Consider the following 19889-nt stretch of genomic DNA (forward strand, 5'->3'; position numbering starts at 1 on the left):
CCCAGATGTGCAAAAATGTTGGTAGTAACCCTTTTTGTAGTGGGAATTGGAAATTGAGTGGATGCCCATTAATTGGGGAATGAATGAATAAATTATCATATATGTATGTTATGAAATATTATTGTCCTAGAAGAAACAATCAGCAAGATGATTTAAGAAAGGCCTGCAGAAACATGAATTGATGCTAAGTGAAATGAGTAGAACCAAGAGAACATTGTATACAGGAAAAAGAAGATTATGTGATGATCAACTCTGATGAACTTGGCTCTTTTTAAAAATGAGATGATCCAGGTCAATTCCAATAGATTTGTGATGGAGAGAGCCATCTGCATCCAGAAAGAGGGCTATGGAAACTCAATGTAGTTCACAAAACAGTATTTTGAACTTTTTTGTTGTTGTTTGCTTGTTTTTTTTTTCTTTCTCATTTTTCTTTTTGATCTGATTTTTCTTGTGCAACATGATAAATGTGGAAATATGTATGGAAGAATTGCATATATTTAACATATATTGGATTATTTGCTGTTTAGGGGAGGGGTGGGGGGTAAGGAGGGATAAAAATTTGGAACAAAAGGTTTTGCAATGGTGAATGTTAAAAACTATCTTTGCATGTATTTTGAGAATAAAAAATTATTGTTAAAAAAAATCCATCCTTGTTCCATGAAGTTGGGAATTCTTTAGGTCAAATCAGATTTCTCTCATATATTTACTGATGTCAATAGTACACATCATTCATTACAGCATGAACATGAACAATCTCCTAAGATCAGAGAATATTAGATTGTGATACTTAAACTATGTTACACTGAAGTTGATCTCTTCATCTGAGTCACCATAAGGTTTTTGATTTCTCACAATATTCCTAGAAAAATCTGATGTTCTCAAATTACTTCTCTCTCTACTTCTGAAAGAGGTCAGGAAAGGTAAAGAAGTAAAGTTCTCATTCTAAGAAAAATGTAATTTGGGTTCATATCTTATCTCTTGAAATTTAACAAAAGTTACTTCAATTATTTTCATTTTTATTGAAGCCCAAAGATAGCTGACAGAAGTTGATAAAAATCAATCTAGATATACCTTAAAATTTTCCAACCACTCTAGTCCATTTCATAGTGACTTTTTAGAAGATGGGATCATCTTCTCCTCTATCGCAGATTATAACATTTGTAACAATTATAATGCTTTAGTTATTCATTTTGGGAAAAAAATAACTAAGTGCGACTATACAGACATTAGAAATATTTTGTTCTAATCAGTCAAGATCCTCTTCCTCCTCACTCTACCTCCAATTAAGAATATAAGAGGGGTAAAGCCTATTACATACATGTATAATCAATCAAAACAACTTTCTATATTGGTGAGGTCCAAAAAAGATTTTTTTGTCTTTTCATTCTTCACTTTAAGTCCTTCATCTTTCTATAAGGAGTTGGGTAGCATGTTCATCGTTAACTTCTTGAATCCTGGTCAGTCATTTCACTGATAAGAGTTCAGTACAATAGTATTATATTATGTGCATTTACCATAACATGTTCATTCATTTCCCAATTTATGGACATTCTTCCCTAGATTCCAATTCTTTGCCATCTTAAAAAGAGCAATAGATAATTGTATATACCCTTAGAGTACATTTTGCTTAGAACTAATCCCTCTCCTAATCTAACCTTCCTTTAAATTCTCCTTTTCTTCCTTCCCTTTTTTCCTATTTAACTGTTCATATATCTGTACCCAACTGTCTTCCTTGTTTTGATCAGTTCAAATGAGAGAGGGATTGAAGTGTCAGTTTCTTCCCTCTACCAATTCTCCTTGTTTTTATACATCCTCATTACATGAGATAATTTTCCTTAAGCTTCTCTCCCATCCCCACCCCCACCCCCAGGTATTTTCTTCTCCCCCTCTCTTTCTATTCATTTAACATCACCAAGACATATCAGAACCACTGCCAGGATGTCTCTAATTGGATTCCCTTTATGAGCCCTGATAATAAGGATCAGAAGGGACAAATGATTTGTTACTTCTCCATATTTGAAAGTAAGCACGTTTTCCTTCTTCAGTCCTTTACCATTGTTTGTCATTTCACTTTTTTAAGCTTTTCTTCATTCCTGTGTTTGCACTTCAAAGTTTCTCCACAGATCTGGTCTTTTCATTAGGAATAGTTGGGATTATTTCATTAAAAATATTTTTTTTCCTCCTATAACATTTACACTCAGTTTTGTTAGGAAAGTTATTCTTGGCTGTAAGTCTATATCTCTGTTCTATCCTTTAAAATGATAGTTGCTAAATTGTGTGATGCTGTGGCCCCTTGGTACCCAAGTTCTTTTTTCAGGTGCCCTATAGCATTTTTTTCTTTTTTTGACTTGGAAGTTTCTTCTTTCTGGGTGATCTCCAATCCAAAAATATTCTTATCTGCTATCTGGCTCTTCCTGAAATGCTCTTCTTCCTCATCTCTACCTACTGGTTTCCCTAGCTTGTTTTAAATCTAACTAAAATCCTATCTTCTACTGGAAGCCTTTCCCAAATCGCTTTTAATTCTAATGCCTTCCCTCTTTTGATTATTTATTTTGTCCTTATATAAGTCGTTAATGCTTATCATATCCCTCTTTAGATTGTGTACCCCTATAGGTCGTTAATGCTTATCATATCCCTCTTTAGATTGTGTACCCCTAAAGACTGACTATATTTTGCCTCTTTCCATAGCCTCAGAGTTTAGCACAATGCCTGGTACACAGAAGGTGCTTAATAAATATTTATTGATTAAATGAATGATATAGTCACTTGTAACACCTCTCCAAGGAGAGATTTCTCATTAAGGGGAGGAGATAAGTATATATGGGTGCTCTCATTTCCTTGAAATATCCAAGATGGGCTATTAAGATTAGATTTATACCTTTTTGTCCCCTTCAAATGATGATGGTCAAGGGAAACAAATCTGGTTCAGAACAAAAGCTGATTCCCTGGCCTCTAGTGCTTTTTTCAAAAACGAATTCTGAACAAGAAAGTCTTGCCCATTGAGAGTGAACTAGAGCTGAAAATGACCTCAAGGCCATTTCAACTTCCCTCAGACCCAACCTCCCCTTCCCTCCTCCACAACCTTTAAAAGATAATGAAATTGAGGTTCTGGACAGTTGAGTAAATTGCCTGAGATGGTACAGATAGTATATTTTCTTACCTTATTCAGTAATTCTTTTTTTTTTTTTCCTGTCCTAATATTTTATTGTTTAATTCTCAGTCTTTATATTTATTTTTTTCCTTCTTCAATCATTTTTTGCTCCTTATAGAATTAAATATTCAAAAACCATGCAGTTTTAATCTCCTCTTATAAACAATCTCTATGTTATTATCTAGTAGATCTCACTCTCTTCTTTCCTGCTCCCCTTCTTTTGTTGGAATCATCAACTTCTGAGAGAAGTAATAAGATGAAATTTCCCTATGTCCCAATTTGTTTTGTTCAGTTCTGCTCTCTACTCTTCTCATGATCATTGTCTTTCCCCTTTGCAATCTTCCCTCTGGGTCCATGACCTGTCATCCTTTTAAATGCTGGTTGCCCCTAGTAGTCTTGATTTCATTTGGCTAAGGCTATTGGTTCTTCATGGAACAACAACACCCTTTTAGAGGAGTGGTTTTTCTGCTCACTGAATTAGTAGACAAATTGTAAGTAAGCACTTTTTTCCTTGTTCAGTCCTTTACCATTGTTCATCATCCATCACAACATATAACTATTCTCCAAAGAGAGTGTTTAGTGGGGCACCCTCTCATCATTTCTTTAACAATATTTCAATCTCCTTCTGTCACCTTACCAATTCCAATGCAGGCTTCTTTCAGAGAAACTGTAAATGTTATTTTCCCTTTTGTTTTTCATAGATATCATTTGGGTGATTTTATCACATTATCCTCTACCTTTCACTTCCCTTCCAACCTTTCCTTCTGATGAGGTGTGAGAATTGGAGTGGGAGATCCTCTCTGGTCCCCCAGGTCCTATGGGAAAGATTCACAAACCCTAAATCTGTGGCAAAATGAATTTTATTTCCCCTAAGAAGATAGCTTGCTAGGAAGTCAGCATTCTTAGTGGTCAGGGAATAAGCAAAAGTGGGTTACACTGAGAAGAAAATATCTTCAACAGTGGGCATGGTCCTGTTAGAACATCTACAAAGATTGGTGGTTCAGAGTTCTTTTTTATTAGCCTTCTTAATTCAATTCAATTCAAAATTGAATGAGATTACTTAACTGGGAGTTTGAGCCACTGGGAGCAGTTTGAGTCACTCAATAGAGGACTATCAGACTGAGATCTCCAATTGAAGGAGATCACTTAACTGGGAGTTTGAGCCACTCAATGTTGATTATGCCCCAGGCCTAGACTTCCAATTGAAAAGAGATTACTTATCTTGGGAGTTTCCTTTAAGGACAAAAGAGTGTGTCACTCCCAGGGAAGACCTTGAGACCCCAATCACCTTTATCTCACAGATTAGAGGGGAAATAGTTTCAGGGCCCCCTCAAAGGTTAAAGAGGGACAATTTACATAACATTCATAATCAGAAAATATATGATTCATCGTGTTTTAGTGGCTTCTATAGTATAATTTTTGCTCTTTTATTAACTTCACTATTACTTATGTTATCCTTATTAGTTGCATTCATTTACATATCTTGCATTTTTATTGTTTGTAGTATTTGAAAGTCAAATAATCTCCTATCTAGAGTATCTGGGAGGGGGACAGGAAAGAGGAAGAAGGGTTGAGGACAGTAATTCTCCAAATTATTCTATTTTGTTTAATATTGATTTGTTTTGTCATTAATGATTAGATTCAGGTTTAAAGTATGTCATTTTAAGTTGCATCTTTGCTTTCTTTGCCTTTCAGAATATATTATTCCATTCCCTTCTATAGTTCCTGATGGATAGGGAATAGTCTCATCTTATTCAAATTTAACTTTTCTCTTTACATTTCAACATCTTTCTCAGAGCCTCTAGCAAAATTGGAAATGACAACTTTTGTCTGGGGATTTGCATCATGTATTTTTTTTCCTTCAAGCAAATGATCTGTGAATTCTTTTGACTTGTTTTGTTTTCTGGGTTGATAAATTTAAGGCAGTTTTTTGTATTGTTTCTTGCATTTAGTGTTCAGATTTTTGACTTAAATATGCTCTCCTGAGAGCTTACAAAATATTTAAATTTTTTATGTGCATCTTTTCCTTGAGATCAACATATGTTACTTGTATGTAGACTATGTATTCTTTGAAAATTACTGGGTTTTGCTTTTTTTGCATCATCTTGTTCTTGATTACATTTCTATTCATAATCTGTTTTTGTCTCTGGCTTTGAGGGTGGGAATAGCCACCATATATTCATTTTTTTATTTGATAATTAGCAATTCCATATTCTCCTGGGAATATAGAAGATTCAGTTTCATCAAGCATCAATTTGCTTAGTCTGCTAATATTGATTTGGAGATATTTGCAATATTTGCATCATGTGGGACAGTAGCAATCACTAAAACAACCAGAAGTCTGAATATGATTGCAGGAAAATATTTTTCTTTTTCATGAGAAAGGGTGCAGTCTCTGACACACAAAGCCTAGTTTTAGAGAGAAACACACATTCAGGCAAAGGGCATACTTTTTTATTCCCCAACAAGAGCTTCCCTTCCCAATCCCCTAGATTCTTTACTCATTGGCTGAGGTTTCTAAAACACTGTTTCTTTAAAAAAAAAAATGAGGTAAGAAAGGCTGAGGCTATCAAATGTTTAACAGAATAGGGTGTTTCCCACTCAATTCAGTCCCTGCCCCTAAGGAGCTGACATTCTTTTGGGGGAGATGCATTGTCACTGGCAGACAGGTTGTTAGAACCTAGTCTTTCATCTCCTCCCAAGTTAGGGAATTCACTTTCACTGATCTTTAGAATTTACTCCAAGTAACTTCCTTGAGGACTGAACTGACTTTAGTTATATTCCAATTCTCTTTCAGGCCTAGTACATACTTCTTGATTCAGTTCTCTCCATTTTTAAAATTTTTCTGGTTGTACTGAATCATGACTAGTATTATATGGAGGTTTGGGAAAGGTGATTGGATGATAGATACGGGCAGAGTTTCTGACATTTTGGAGTTTCCTAAACTGGAGAGTGTCTGAGCAAAACCAAAGCCCTATCCTCTTAGCTGTAGGTTTTGTTTTTTGTTTTTTGTTTTCCTCTCTACATAAAGGTCTGCTAATAGATACTGGGTTAAGGACAGGGGTGACATATACTGGCAAAAGACATAAGTAAGAGAATTACTGAGTAATTTCAGAGCACAATTCATTGGGTTACTTGCAAATCCTAGGCTAATGGGACAGGGATATTCAGTGATCACAATAAGGATTAGCATTCTCCATTGTTAATTCCTAATACTGTTACATTGTTTTTCTTGGTTTCTTATCCTGTGGAAGCAATGGTTTATTTCTCTATGGCTCTATCTCTGGGAATTAATCTTTTATTTTGTTTGTCATTTTATTTTTTAATTAGTAAGGTTTGGAAAAAATGTCTTGTTTTACATCTTGGATAACCTTCTATTAAAGAATGGTAGAGTTATAGAAATGCTCGTGTATAGAAGCCATCAACATTTGAAACAGAAAGTAAGAAATAAATATTTATATCATGCTTACTACATGTTAGATGTAGTGCTGTGCTACTGTGTTACGTGCCTTTAGAAACATTATCTCATTTGATCCTCACAACAACTTTGTGAGGAATATGAGGCAAACAAAGGTTAAGTGGCTTGCTCAGGATTTCACTCACGCTTTCCTAACTCCACTGCACTACATAGTTGCCTCAAATAAAATTATGCTTATTATTGAATGCCACATCATTTATTTGAAGAGAATAAGATAACAATATTTTTCATGATCTATTTTTCCATGTGATTTTGTAAAAGTAACTTTGCAAACAATTTTTTAAGGAACTAGCCATGGCTACTCCTGCCAAGTCTACCCCATTATTTTTTTTCAGTGCCCAGAAACACACACAAAACTTTTTCTTAAAGCTGTTGCTGCTTCTGATCCCAGTTACTGAGGTTTCCTCCTGAGGGGGAAAAAATATTCAAGCATGAAGATAACCATTCTTCTTAAACAATATACTATTAGCTAGTAAGATAACTCTCTTATTAACTCAAGTATAAAGGTTTCTGGAAAACATCAATAGTAAACATATCTTGGTGCTTCTAAAGATGCCAAAGGAAGTAAAAGAAAAACTAACTGAATATTATGTAACAGATTCATCAGATCCCTTATCCTGATTAGTGTTACTCTGGGAAGATAAAACATTATAAAATTAAAGCTGTCCATTCAAAAATTTTGACATCTTAAAACAGGGAGAAAAAATGTGTTTTAGAAGAATGGCTTGACTTTGTATCCCTTCTTCAAGCGAGGAAAAAAACTCTTCTGTTTTTGTTTTTTTTTTTGTTTTTTAATATGTTGTAATTTTGTAAATCAAGGTGACTTGCTTTTCAGTCTTCCTAACTTTTCTTGAATTAAGACAGTTTGACCACTGGATACAGTTTTTGAAGTAGGGCTCCCTATCTATGTGTCATCTATTCAGGAGCATGTTCTTCTTGGTTTCTTTGGCCTGTGACTTCTTCAGCAGTGTCTGGCTTGGATGCAAGAATTTCTGGTTGCCCACTATCTCCATCAAATATAATATCTTCAGGATTTGGTGGAGGGGGGCAAAACTCTTCATTTGGCAAGATGTGCTGAAAAAATGTTTGAGCCTGTTTAACAGCATGCTCACTTCCCAAAAAACAGTCTGGTCCAGAGCAGATGTACATGTTTGAAGGTAAGTCACTATAGGAGTCTCTATTAATGCCTGAAGAATCTCTCATGTTGAAATAGAGGGCCCACAGAAGATTTGGCTTTTCTTGTTCCCTTTTGTCCAGCTCCACTTCAGTATATGGGGTGAATAATTTTTGTACAACCAATTCTAAATCTTCTCTTGCTGTTTTTTTTGAGGATGCACAAGTCAAATGGACAAGATATGTTCCTTCCATGCATGTCATTGTTGAAGAGCACAACTCAATGAGGCGGACAGGAGCAGACCCTGGGTCTATTGATGGCATTGTCAAAATGGAAATGTGCTGATCAGAATCTGCCTTCAGTATAGATAGATCTGTGATCAGGACTGCCCTCGATATCTGCTTATAGGTCACATTTGAACATGTTTTCTCAGAAAGGCAACTATCTTCAACAATAAAATACTTAGCATTTATTCTCTGACCAGTACGATCTATGATTGCCTTGCACTTTCCAGATTCTTTGTCTACTACAAGGCACTGTACTTCATGGTTAAGACAATATGTTCCACCAAATACTGCACACATTCTACAGAAACCCTGGGGTATTTCTCCTTGACCATACAATGGGAACAAAAAGGGAGTATTGCCATATTGCCCAAGACATTGAAGAAAGTTCCTCGTTTCTCTGAGGCCATCTAAGGTGCTGCTGGATGTTTCTGAAATCATTGCCATGGAATGAAGAACAAAGTGCCTCAGGTTGGGTGTCAGTTTTTGAGTTTTTAAGTATTCTGAAAAGGTACTTTCCTCATAAGCTTTGTATTCATCAGGGTGCTGTTCATAGTCTAAACAAAATGTCAAAAATTTCATCAGCATTCTTTTTTCTACCATAGTGAGTTTTTTGCTATTAAAAACATCTGCTCTGGAGCAAGGTACCAGTAGCACATTCTCTTCTTGATATCCAAGAATTCTAGTAACATTTTTGAACTCTGCATAACGACTAACATTTGATTTGATTAGAAGGTCAATTAACAATCCTCGAGAATAAAGAAGCTTAGAGGTCAAATCAATATTAAATTTCCTGCCTTCTTTAATAATTTGGGAGTAAGTAATTCTTTTCTTCTTGGGTGTAGCAGCAACATCTTCTATGATTGGTACATTTTCAGCTTTTTCCGGCTCCAAGGCTGACTGGCTAAATTCTGTATAATTTTCATGATATTCTTTCTCTAGCATCACATCTACTTCAGGGCCTTCTAGTGCAGTCTCTGACTCACTGTGTGGTAATGGCAATTCAGATGTATCAGAGCAAGCTGTGTACATTGTGATTAGAGGGTCATTTGGTCTAGGAGACATCACAGAGACAGGATTCTTCTCCAAAGCACCAACTTTTTCAATGTGATCATCTGAATCCTGAGTGACATAACAAATGACTTCTACATGTTGGATGGTCTGATCTTTCTTTGTAAGAACAATGGCTTCTTCTGTTTCCAGTATTAGCTCTTGACATGCTGCCCAATCGACCCCAACATCACTCTCTTCCTGATATTTTTTTATCCAAGATAATAGTTCTGAAAAATTGAAACCAGCCCAGTTTCCTCCATAATAACTTCTTGAATCCACATGTAGAACACTTTGGCCACTTCTTGAACAAGCAGCTGCAACAATGGACTCAGGCAAACCAGTTCCGATAACAATCACATCGAATTCTGAAGGGAGTTTATCTGCCATCTTGAGAGGGAAAGAATCACATCTTACCATTCGTTTTTTAGTATCACTTACATATATATCACACAAATTATGCTAATTAACAAAAAATAGTATACAACTTAAAATATACCAATACATGAACTTACAGTTAATTGAGCAACATGAAATCATTAATTTGGTCTATTAATTCACAAGTAAAAATAAAAGCATCAGCAACAGCAGTAGTAACCATGGTAGTGGTGGTGGTGGTGGTGGTAATACTATTGCTGGTGGTAGTATGTAAGAAGGTATGTAAATTTATTATTTTCAAGAACTCTTGATTTGGAAACTCCCTCCACTCAAGCAGCTTTATAAGAGAGCTGATTATGATAATAATAAGTTAAATGACTTGCTCAGGGGTCACACAGTCATTATGTGTCCAAGGAAGGCCTTCAAACTAGTTTTTGCTAACTTCATGCCTGGACTTTTCATTACTTTCATCACAACATTGTCTCTCTGAGACCATCTAAGGTGCTGCTGGATGTCTCTGAGGTCATTGCGATGGAATGAAGGACAATTTGTCTCAGGTTGAGTGTCATTTTTTTAAATTTTTAAGCTTTGTGAAAATGTGTTTTCCCCATAAACTTTGTATTCAGCAGTGTGCTGTTCATAGTCCAAACAAAATGCCAAAAATTTGGGAATTTAGAGTTTGGGAGTTCAGAGTTTCCATAATAGCAATAATAAGTAGTTGTAGCAGCAGTAATAATAATAGTAGTAGTATAATGCAGGAAGCTAAGTGGCAGAATAAATGATGTTGGAACTTAGAGCAAATAAGATTTGAATTTAAATTTATCTTTAGATACCAGCTGTCTAACTCTGGGCAAGTCATGTAACCTTTCTCAGCCTCAGTTTCTTCTTACCTTCTAGGGTTATTGTGGGAATCAATTAAGATAAAATTTGTAAAGTAGTTTGTAAAACTTAATCCACTACGCAAACATCATTTAGGAGAATTCAACTACTGGATGGATTCAGTTTGCATTTGTACTAATTATGAAAAGAAAATTGTCAGAGAAATAAAATATTTATTTCTTAAACTTTTAAAAATTCTCTGCAAATAATTAATTCCATTTAACCAGGAACCTTGTTGCATAGAATTTAAATATTATAAATTATCTTTGTCTCTTCATTACAGTTTTTTATGTGGACACCTTTGGTGCCTAAGAATTTGATATGTCTGTGTGACATAGAACATATAAGCAATATGCAAGCTCAGAGAACAAAGTAATCTACTTATGTAGCAAGAATGAAGATCATTTTTAATGTCATGATATCTCTTGTAATAAATATTTTTTAAACTAAACAAAGACCTCCAGCATGCTCACTGAATCCTCTATGATAAACATATAACAAAAATAATGATGAGGATGATGATAAAAATGCTCAAAAATCATTCAATCAGATGTTGAAGGATAGTTTAGTGATCTGAATTAGAGAACTTCAACCTATATAAGAAGTCTATTAGAAAGCAGGTGAAATTGCAATATTTTCATGTATCTTAAACATCAGAACTAGTAAGAACTATGAACTTTATACTCTATCATATGACTTAAAGATATTTTCAGACTAAGTCTGTATCTATCTGTAATATTTTGGGAAATCAAACTGCTAGTATTATTTTCAAATCTCCCACTTTTGCCTGATGAAGTAGTATAGCAAATGAAATCCTCTTTAGCGAGAACTCATTATATACAGCCCCAGCAACCTGCGGCCCTTCTACCTTAAGAGTTAGAATGAAACAGTCTAAACATTAAGGTAAAAGAGTAAGATCTCACTCTATAAAATCACATACTGTGAAAGCCTATCTTCTGTAAGGCATTAAATAAGTATGTACCACAGGACTGAATGGGACCAGGTGAAGATTTCTCAACAAGTCTATGAGATGGAGTGGGTCAGACTCTAGGCCTAAGTTTCAGGAAGTCACATCACCCACAGGAAGTGGACAGCATTGATGACCATTGGTCAATGATTACTTCCTTTTCAGTCCATCCAATGAACCCGAGTCTTTTGCTATTAAAGGAATTCATTATTTCTGGTTGGACATCAGACACAATGCTGGGAGATGGGAGCTTTGAGGCTCTATGTCTGCTTGGCCCTCTCTTTGCAAGGACTGAATAAATCTTTGAAGATGCCTCTGAGTAGTCAATCTGGGTAAGGGGGTCGAGCCCCCGTCCCACACAGTTTATGGGGGCTCGTCCAGGACCTGTGGCTTCCCAGAGAGATGGCTGGGGTTCTGATGCAGGGCAGGCAGGTACCAGATTGGGTTTTCTCTGACATCCTTGAGATCAGATCCGTAGCCTCCCTTCTCTGTGAAGTATGGGCCTGAAGAGAGGCACTCAAATACAAACAGAAGCTGAAGGAAACCCTCTGAAGAAGCCTGAGGGCAAGTGAACAGTCAGGTAACTTGTGTGCCCATAATCCAGAGATAAAAGGGAAGGAGCAGTCCAGAGATGGAGGCTGCTCTCCCCAGGGCACTGCCTGTGTCCTTGGGTTGCTCTTAGACTAATGGGGACTTTGGGATTGTTAAAGCTTGGTAATCCAAGGTTAAAGGGTGTTGCCTAGTGAGCCAGAAGGAAATCCTATAAACAACACAGACCAGAGGCGTTCTGGATGACTGCTGCGTGGGGGAGACCCTGTTTGGGGAGACAAGTCGAGAGGTTGGCTCTGCATATTACAGGATCTTAAGCTATGAAATTGGAGCTGCTGTCTCCAGAGGGAAAGGGGAAGGAACACTCCAAATCAAATCTTGGGAGCAAAAAACAAAAATCTAAAATACCACGTGCACTTGATGAGATATTGCTGTTTTTTGTGGGGAAGGGACGGTCCTCTTCTTTGTAATTTTTGTCTGTGTGTGTGCTTGTGTCTTTGTGGAGAATATCTATATCATGTCTCTTCTGTGAGCTAGATTTTGTTTAAAAAAAAAAAAAGGCTTGGGTTTTTCCTGTGGACTTCAGCTCTGGCCAAGCTGAGGTGACAAAAAGTTAGCTAATTTTTGAGAGCAATCATTGGGGAGTTTGGCAGTTGGTTACTTCAAGATTACAAAAGGGCTTAGCTATATGGGTGTTAACTACTTTATTGGATTTAATTGCTTCATATTTGGTAACTTTATATGGGTTTTTAGATGTGAACAACATATAATACTAATATTGAGATAAAGGAATTGTGTAATTTGGAAACAAATTCAACTAAATTAAGGCCTTGATGAGGAGGATACTGCATAAAATAAAGGGACACTAGGGAAGAGGGGTGAATGAGTGAGAGAGAAAATATGTACTCAATCAGTTCAGTGAAATTTGTTATTTGAGATATGAGAGTTAAAAGTTTTATAAAAATTGTAATCTCTTTGCACTGACTATGTTTACAGAAGACTTTGGGAATTTGTGGGGGGAATAAAAAACAGAAAAGTGCTATGCTGCTTTTAAAACAGACACCTTAATCTGAAAGTTTTTTCTGATTCACAAAGGAAAAAAAAAAAGGAGCAAAACTTTACCTTTAATGGGTTTGCATTTTAAAAGCCTGGAGACCCTAGCAGAGGTCCCGGGCCAGATGCAGCAGCTGAGGACGTTTATTCCCCTCACCCAGGGCTATGAAATTTCTTTATTTAAAGGTCCACAAAACAAAGTTTTTGCTTTTACTATAGTCCCGCCCTCCAACAATCTGAGGGACAGTGAATTGGCCCCCTATTTAAAAAGTTTGAGGACCCCTGCTAGAGTATATAGCTCTGAATGGAGGGAGAGAGGGGCAAAGGGGAAGTAAAGACAGGAAGTGAAAAGGAGTTTTCTTCTGGAATTCCTCTTAAATTGTGAATTTATTAAGCTTCTTAAAACGAATTTGTAAGGTTATTATCCCTGAGAAATAACTTGTTGTATTACATAGGTCCTAATGAAACAATGAATTTACTGATAATCTAAAACTTTGTTAAGGAGGAACAATTTATAACCATTGACTTTTACATCAGGAATGTTGAGCTTAAGGGCACCTTCTCAGATATCAAGACGAGTTGTATATGATGAATCTCTTACAATTATATGAGGTGATTACTATTACATGGTATGTGCTAGAATTGTGAGTTTGTTTACTTTAAACACAAGATCTTAGAAATTTGTGTACAAATAATGAAACACTGCTTACTAGAAACTTAAATCTGCATTTGATTTGATTTTAAGTTTTAAAAAATAGGTTATTAAAACAAAGTTCTGGTAGCTTACATAGGGGTTCACATGTTTGTATTCTCTAATTTGATGAAGTATGTTGCTTTCTAAAATGTATATTGAGTAATTTGTAAAAATTATGAGCTCTGCTTTAAAATTTTATCAGCTCTGCTGAACGTATGTATAAGTTTTATGATATTTGGTCCAAAGTTATTTAGATATTATCTATATTGTGAATCTTAAAAGTTTAATTTTTTTTAAAAGATGATAAAAAAAAAAAACAAGGACAAGAAAGATTGATTTGCAATTTGGAACTGTGCTTAAAAAGCTATCAAACTGTGTGTACCCTTTGATCTAGTAGTGTTACTACCGGGCTTATATCCCAAAGAGATTTTAAAGGGAAAGGGACCAGTATGTGCAAGAATGTTTGTGGCAGGTCTCTTTGTAGTGGCCAAAAACTGGAAACTGAGTGGATGCCCATCAATTGGAGAATGGCTGAATAAACTGTGGTATATGAATATTATGGAATATTATTGTTCAGTAAGAAATGACCAACAGGATGATTTCAGAAAGGCCTGGAGAGACTTACGATGCTGAATGAAATGAGCAGGACCAGGAGATCATTATATACTTCAACAACAATACTATATGATGATCAATTCTGATGGACGTGGCCCTCTTCAACAATGAGATGAACCAAATCAGTTCCAATAGAGCAGTAATGAACTGAACCAGCTACACCCTAAGAAAAGAACTCTGGGAGATGACTATGAACTACTACATAGAGTTCCCAATCCCTCTATTTTTGTCTGCCTGCATTTCTGATTTCCTTCACAGGCTAATTGTACACTATTTCAAAGTCCGATTCTTTTATACAGCAAAATAACTGTTTGGACATGTATACATATATTGTATTTAACTTATACTTTAACATATTTTACATGTATTGGTCAACCTGCCATCTGGGGGAAGAGGTAGGGGGAAGGAGGGAAAAAGTTGGAACAAAAGGATTTGCAACTGTCAATGCTGAAAAATTACCTATGCATATATCTTGTAAATAAAAAGTTATAATAAAAAAAAAAGATCAATGAAATGGAAAAAAAAAAGATTGATTTGCAAAAGCAATTGATAGTTTGAATAGAACATTCAATTAGAATATCACAAAGTAAAGTATTGATTTTTTTTAAAAACTTTTTAATTGGTGTGCACATTAAAATTGGAAATTACTATAAATTACATAAGATTCTATCCATTTTTGTGATAGGCTATGGTCTATTTATTTGGCTATCACTTATGAAAATTGTGAAATTGTTACTTAAATTACTTGGTATTATTGTTGTAATATTGTGTAGAGGGCCACAGATAGTGGGGGAATTCTGGGTAAGTTATAAGACCCTTCAGCCCAGAGCGAACCTGACAAAGTCTGGTTTGGCTCCCCATCTCCCCCAAAGGCTCTTACCCTTCCTGAGAAGTCAGGGAGGGCAGGACCACCTGGTTCTATTTGAAACAAGAGATACTAAAGTAAAGAGAGGCATTTACATATCAATAGTGGTGTGCTTATAGTTAGCACTTGTTCAGTGTGATATGGTAATGTAATGGTTCTCTAGTTGGTACATGTTTAGTGTGCTGTAAAATGATGCAATCATATGAAGGTATTTAAGGGCTGAGAGCACTTGAAATAAAAGGAATCCATCTTTGACCATTCTAGTGGGTCTCCTACTTCATCACTCCTCCACTAAGACCAAGGACTTGGACTGGTCTTGAGATCCTCCAGAAAGTTAGTTAGATGGTATATTTGGCACCCCAGAGTGGGGGCTCTAGAAAGCATACTGCCATATTGAAACCTAAAATTGTTAGGTATTATGTGAGTTATGTAGACACCAGCTGATGATAGGCCCCAAAGTTGGGGTTTGATAATGTGAGGAATTCACACTGGCCATTGTCTTTGGCAAAAGGTAGATTTATTATGGAAAGGGGCAAGCTCCTAGTGGAAATACCATTTGTCAGGGGAAAGGAAACACCCTATGAAATTGGGCCTGCTCTTAGCTGGCAGGCTAAATCCTGAAAGGGACTTAGCACCTAAAAGAGTTAGCTCTAAGGAGAAGAAGTAGGCTCAAGAAGTATGATGGAGTTGAGAGAGATTCCATGAGGAGTAGGAAAAGGAAAAGTAGGAAAGATACTTGAGGTTGTAATGTGAAAATTTAACTCACTACCCCTCAACTGGGTGTGGCTGCTTCTTAGAAGTGAGAGAACAAACCCACTCATTGGAGCTCACATCCTTCCTGCTGGTTAAATGAACTTACTTTAACATTAATTGCTTTTATTGTTTAAAGAAATAGCTTACATTTACATGATGCTAATAAGTGAATGTTTTTATTTTTCAAGTTTATGGCTGTTTTAAGGCAAGGTAACTTTTGATGCTGTATCAAAGATTCTACAGCTTAGCAATGCAAGAAACTTTTAAGAGGCTTGTTACAACTGCAAGATCTCTGAAAATGATTATTTCTTCCAACATTTCCATCTGTCTTCAGCAAAGTATTTAATATTTATTTAAGTGCATAATGGTCTCCTTGTTTAATGAATATAATAGCAAATATGATCTATAGCTTTCTTGAAATATCTAAAGCAGAATTTTAGTTTTGACTGTGTTTTGCAGGTGCATTTGATAAATAATGCACAATGATTTATAAGACTTTTGTTTGTTTTTATATAGACCTGAAGTCCCTGATTGGTGAAACTTGATATTGAGATGAAATTTCTTGGAACTGTAACTAAAATTGTTTTGAATTTTGAATTTGGATAGGATTGCCTGATGGATCAAAAAATAAGTAACCCAGTATTCCAGAGAAATGCCAGAAATTACTCAGAGGGATGCCTTCCTGAACTATTGTCATAGGTGGACATGTTATCTGGACAAGACCTGGGAGGACAACCTTAGCATCTGCTTAAGATGGAATTCGTCCCAGTTCTGTTTTTTTGTTCCCACCTGATTATTCCTGAGTCTGGCTATGAGATGGAATTGTTACTGTATGACTGGTTGTCAGAGCTAAGGATGCTTTATTCTGTCATGTATGTACTCTCAGATTGAGGCTCTGAAGAATCAGTTTTGACTGATTATATTATATTATAATCATGTTCCTGCTTTTTCCTCTTATTGCAAATTTCTGTAATCAGAGCAAGTAGTCAGTAGAAGACATGAGGCACAATGCAAGTATATAGATGACATCTTGATTTGCAGCCTAGACCTAGAAGCTTCTCTGGCTGCTGCTATAAAACCCTTAACTGTCTTGCTTCCCTGGGGTGAAAGTTTCTTTGTCCAAAGGCCCACTTTGCCTAAGTACTTGGGCCATCTCTCACTCCTATTTGCTTATTTGGAGAGGAAGCAGACCTGAAGTGACCTGATCAGGCCAAGGTTTTTAAGACCTTGAAAGCTAAATTGACCTCTTTCCCTGCCTTAGCCTACCTTTTACACTGGACATTGATGGAAGGCGGGGCCAGGTTCTAGGGGTCTTAACTCAGACTCTGGAATCCTATCCTAGACCCCTTGCCTATTTCTCAGAGAAACTTGTTGTCTTTGGGGTGAACCTTCTGCCTTAGAGCTAGCTGCCCTAGACCCTTTAATTGAGGAAGCCCCTAATCTCCACATGGACCAGTCTTTAGAGATTCTAATTCTCCACCAGGTTTGGAGCATTTTTGTCTATATCAGAGCTTTAGAATTGGGGAAAGAAATGAGAATGAATATCTATACTGACTCCAAATACATTTTTCATGTTTTGCATTATCATGGGGAGAAAGGGGATTTTTGACAGTCAAACATTCCCCCATTAAGTATGCAGGGAACAATTACTGCAAGCTGTCCAAACCTCTAGAGATGTTTCTGTTATATTTCATAAGGAAGAGGGATTCACTTCAGGCCAAGGGAAACAGGATTGCAGATTCAGTTGCTTGTGCTGCTGCCCATTTGCCCCTGACCATGGCACCTTTAATTCACCAACTCCTGATTCCTGTATTCCCTCATATAGTTTCCTGTAAATTCTGAGAGGCCTACACATATGCCTCTTTTCAGGGGCTTCAAACTGTTTTAGGTTTTGTTAACACTTGTAATAATTGGGTAAAAGCCTTCCCTTATAAAACCGAAAAGCTTCTAGAGATTTTGCTAAAGGAGATCATACTCATTGAAGGGCACAATGTCCCACCCATTGCCCCTACTTCTTTGAGGAAACAAAAGCAGGAATTTTGGGAAAACATTCTTTGGTAACTATCCTAGGAAAAGCTGTCTGGATGAGAGGCATTCATGATAGCCTCATCTCCTCTTCCCCCCACCCCCACCCCAGCCTTCCTCTAAGTGGGGTCCCTGGTTACTGTCCCGAGTAACCCCCGTATTAACTCCACTTTTTTTTTTTTTGCTCATATTTAATCCTTGCATTTTTAATCTATGTATGATAGTTTCTTCCAGACTCTACCAGGGGTCCTCAAACTTTTTAAATAGGGGGCCAGTTCACTGTCTCTCAGACTGTTGGAGGGCCGGACTATAGTAAAAACAAAAACTTTGTTTTGTGGGCCTTTAAATAAAGAAACTTCATAGCCCTGGGTGAGGGGGATAATCGTCCTCAGCTGCTGCATCTAGCCCGCCGGCCATAATTTGAGGACCCCTGTTCTAAGCCATGAAATTCCAATCACTTGGTCAACCTAAAATCACCTGATACCTAATTCTGACATTCAGCACTCGACGCTGCTGCCATCACCTACACATCAGTTGTCTTCCTTCCTCAGTTTGAACCTCACTGGGCAGGGCCAACAATTCACCTTTTGTCAGCCTGAAACAGCTCCAGAAGATGAGAGCTTCCTCCCTTTGTCCCAAATGAATCTGTACTGCTTGAGGTGGGAATGATGGGATAAATAACCCTGAGCCCCCCAGGCCTCCACAGTGCTGTAGTTCTATGGCTGCCAGATGCCAATCTGTTGATCTGTGATGACAGGGTTTCCAAGACAGATAGTGGGAGTTGATGGAAGCTGGCTCTCTGATTCCTGCTTGTTGCTTTAAGTAGCAATATCCTGTCACCTGCTTGCTTATGCACTTGATCACTAGAATAATTCAAGATTTCTTAGCTAAAGTGGTTCCAGAAAGCTTCCACTGATGTGTGGGAGTTGGTTCTAAATGGTAGAGGGTGGGGTACAGTTAATACTGAAGAAAGGGACCAGCCTAAAGGCCCAGATAACAAGGATGTCCTAGTGGAAGAAACGTATCAGGATTGGGGTGAGAAATCTCCAAACACATGAAAAAGAGAAGGAAGTGAATGGGACCAGGGAAAGATTTCTCAAAAAATCTATGAGATGGAATGGGTCAGACCCTAGGCCTAAGCTTCAGGAAGCCATGTGACCCATAGGAAATAAATAGCATTGCTGACCATTGTCAATGGTTTTTTCCTTTTCAATCTATTCAATGAATCCAAGTCTTTTGCTATTTAACCAAATTCATTATTTCTGGCTTACCAGGCCAGGCACAATGCTAAGAGATGGGAGCTAAGATGCTCTAGGTCTGCTCAATAGGTGTGCTTGGGCCTTTCCTGGCAAGAACTGAATAAATGGTTCCTGTTTGTCTCTGAAGATGCCTCTGAGTAGTCAGTTTGGGTAAGGGGATCTAGTACCCATCCCACACAGAACTTATATCTTAGTTATAGAACTTATAAATTGTGGGTCTTTATGGTGTGGTATTTTAAAGTAGAATATCAATCATAACATCATGATGAATATGTTATTTTGGAAGATGATACCACAAGTAGAGACAATGCCATCTGTCATTACAGAAAATGATGGTAAACTTGACACTTTACGTGTTTGAAATAAATACCTTCTACTTTCAATACCAAAAGCTGAAATTTCTGAAAGTCTGTAAGACATTCACTGTGATAGGTGAGGGAAACAATGAGACTCCCACAACTGGATCTGAAAGAAGAAACAAAAAAAAAAATTCAAATTTACATTAGGTGCAATGGGAAGTCAATGACTAGGATTAATGACTTGGAGATTTCTTGGATTTTTAGTTAAGGGAGTGGATGCATGCATGTAAAATTAAACAAAACAAAAGATCCAAGTATAGCTCATTCCAGGGAATGTATTATCCTATCTCCCATAAAATGCATTTGAAAACAGTGGCTAGATAGCAATTTTGCAAATTAATTCTCATTATGAGTTTGCTCATTGTAAGAAATAAATAAAAATCCAGAAAGACCCAAAGCATTAGCTAATCATCTAG

The 19889-nt window shown here is 36.8% G+C and overlaps 1 protein-coding gene across 1 annotated transcript; it reads right to left on the reverse strand.

Moving 5' to 3' along the window:
- Positions 1–4194: 4194 nt before the first annotated feature.
- LOC100916460 (rab proteins geranylgeranyltransferase component A 2-like) lies at positions 4195–19576 on the reverse strand. Its single transcript, XM_003765631.2, has 2 exons — positions 19485–19576; positions 4195–9467 (listed from the first exon to the last, which is right to left on the reverse strand). The coding sequence occupies exon 2, from the start codon at positions 9465–9467 to the stop codon at positions 7545–7547; it is 1923 nt and encodes a 640-aa protein (XP_003765679.2). The 5' UTR covers positions 19485–19576; the 3' UTR covers positions 4195–7544.
- Positions 19577–19889: the final 313 nt, after the last annotated feature.

The sequence above is a fragment of the Sarcophilus harrisii genome, chromosome 3 (genome assembly GCF_902635505.1).
Source record: "Sarcophilus harrisii chromosome 3, mSarHar1.11, whole genome shotgun sequence".
NCBI lineage: Eukaryota > Metazoa > Chordata > Mammalia > Dasyuromorphia > Dasyuridae > Sarcophilus > Sarcophilus harrisii.

What these genes read in the sequence shown, in the direction of transcription:
- LOC100916460 (XM_003765631.2), bottom strand. Translation starts at nt 9,467, where the DNA reads ATGGCAGATAAACTCCCTTCAGAATTCGATGTGATTGTTATCGGAACT.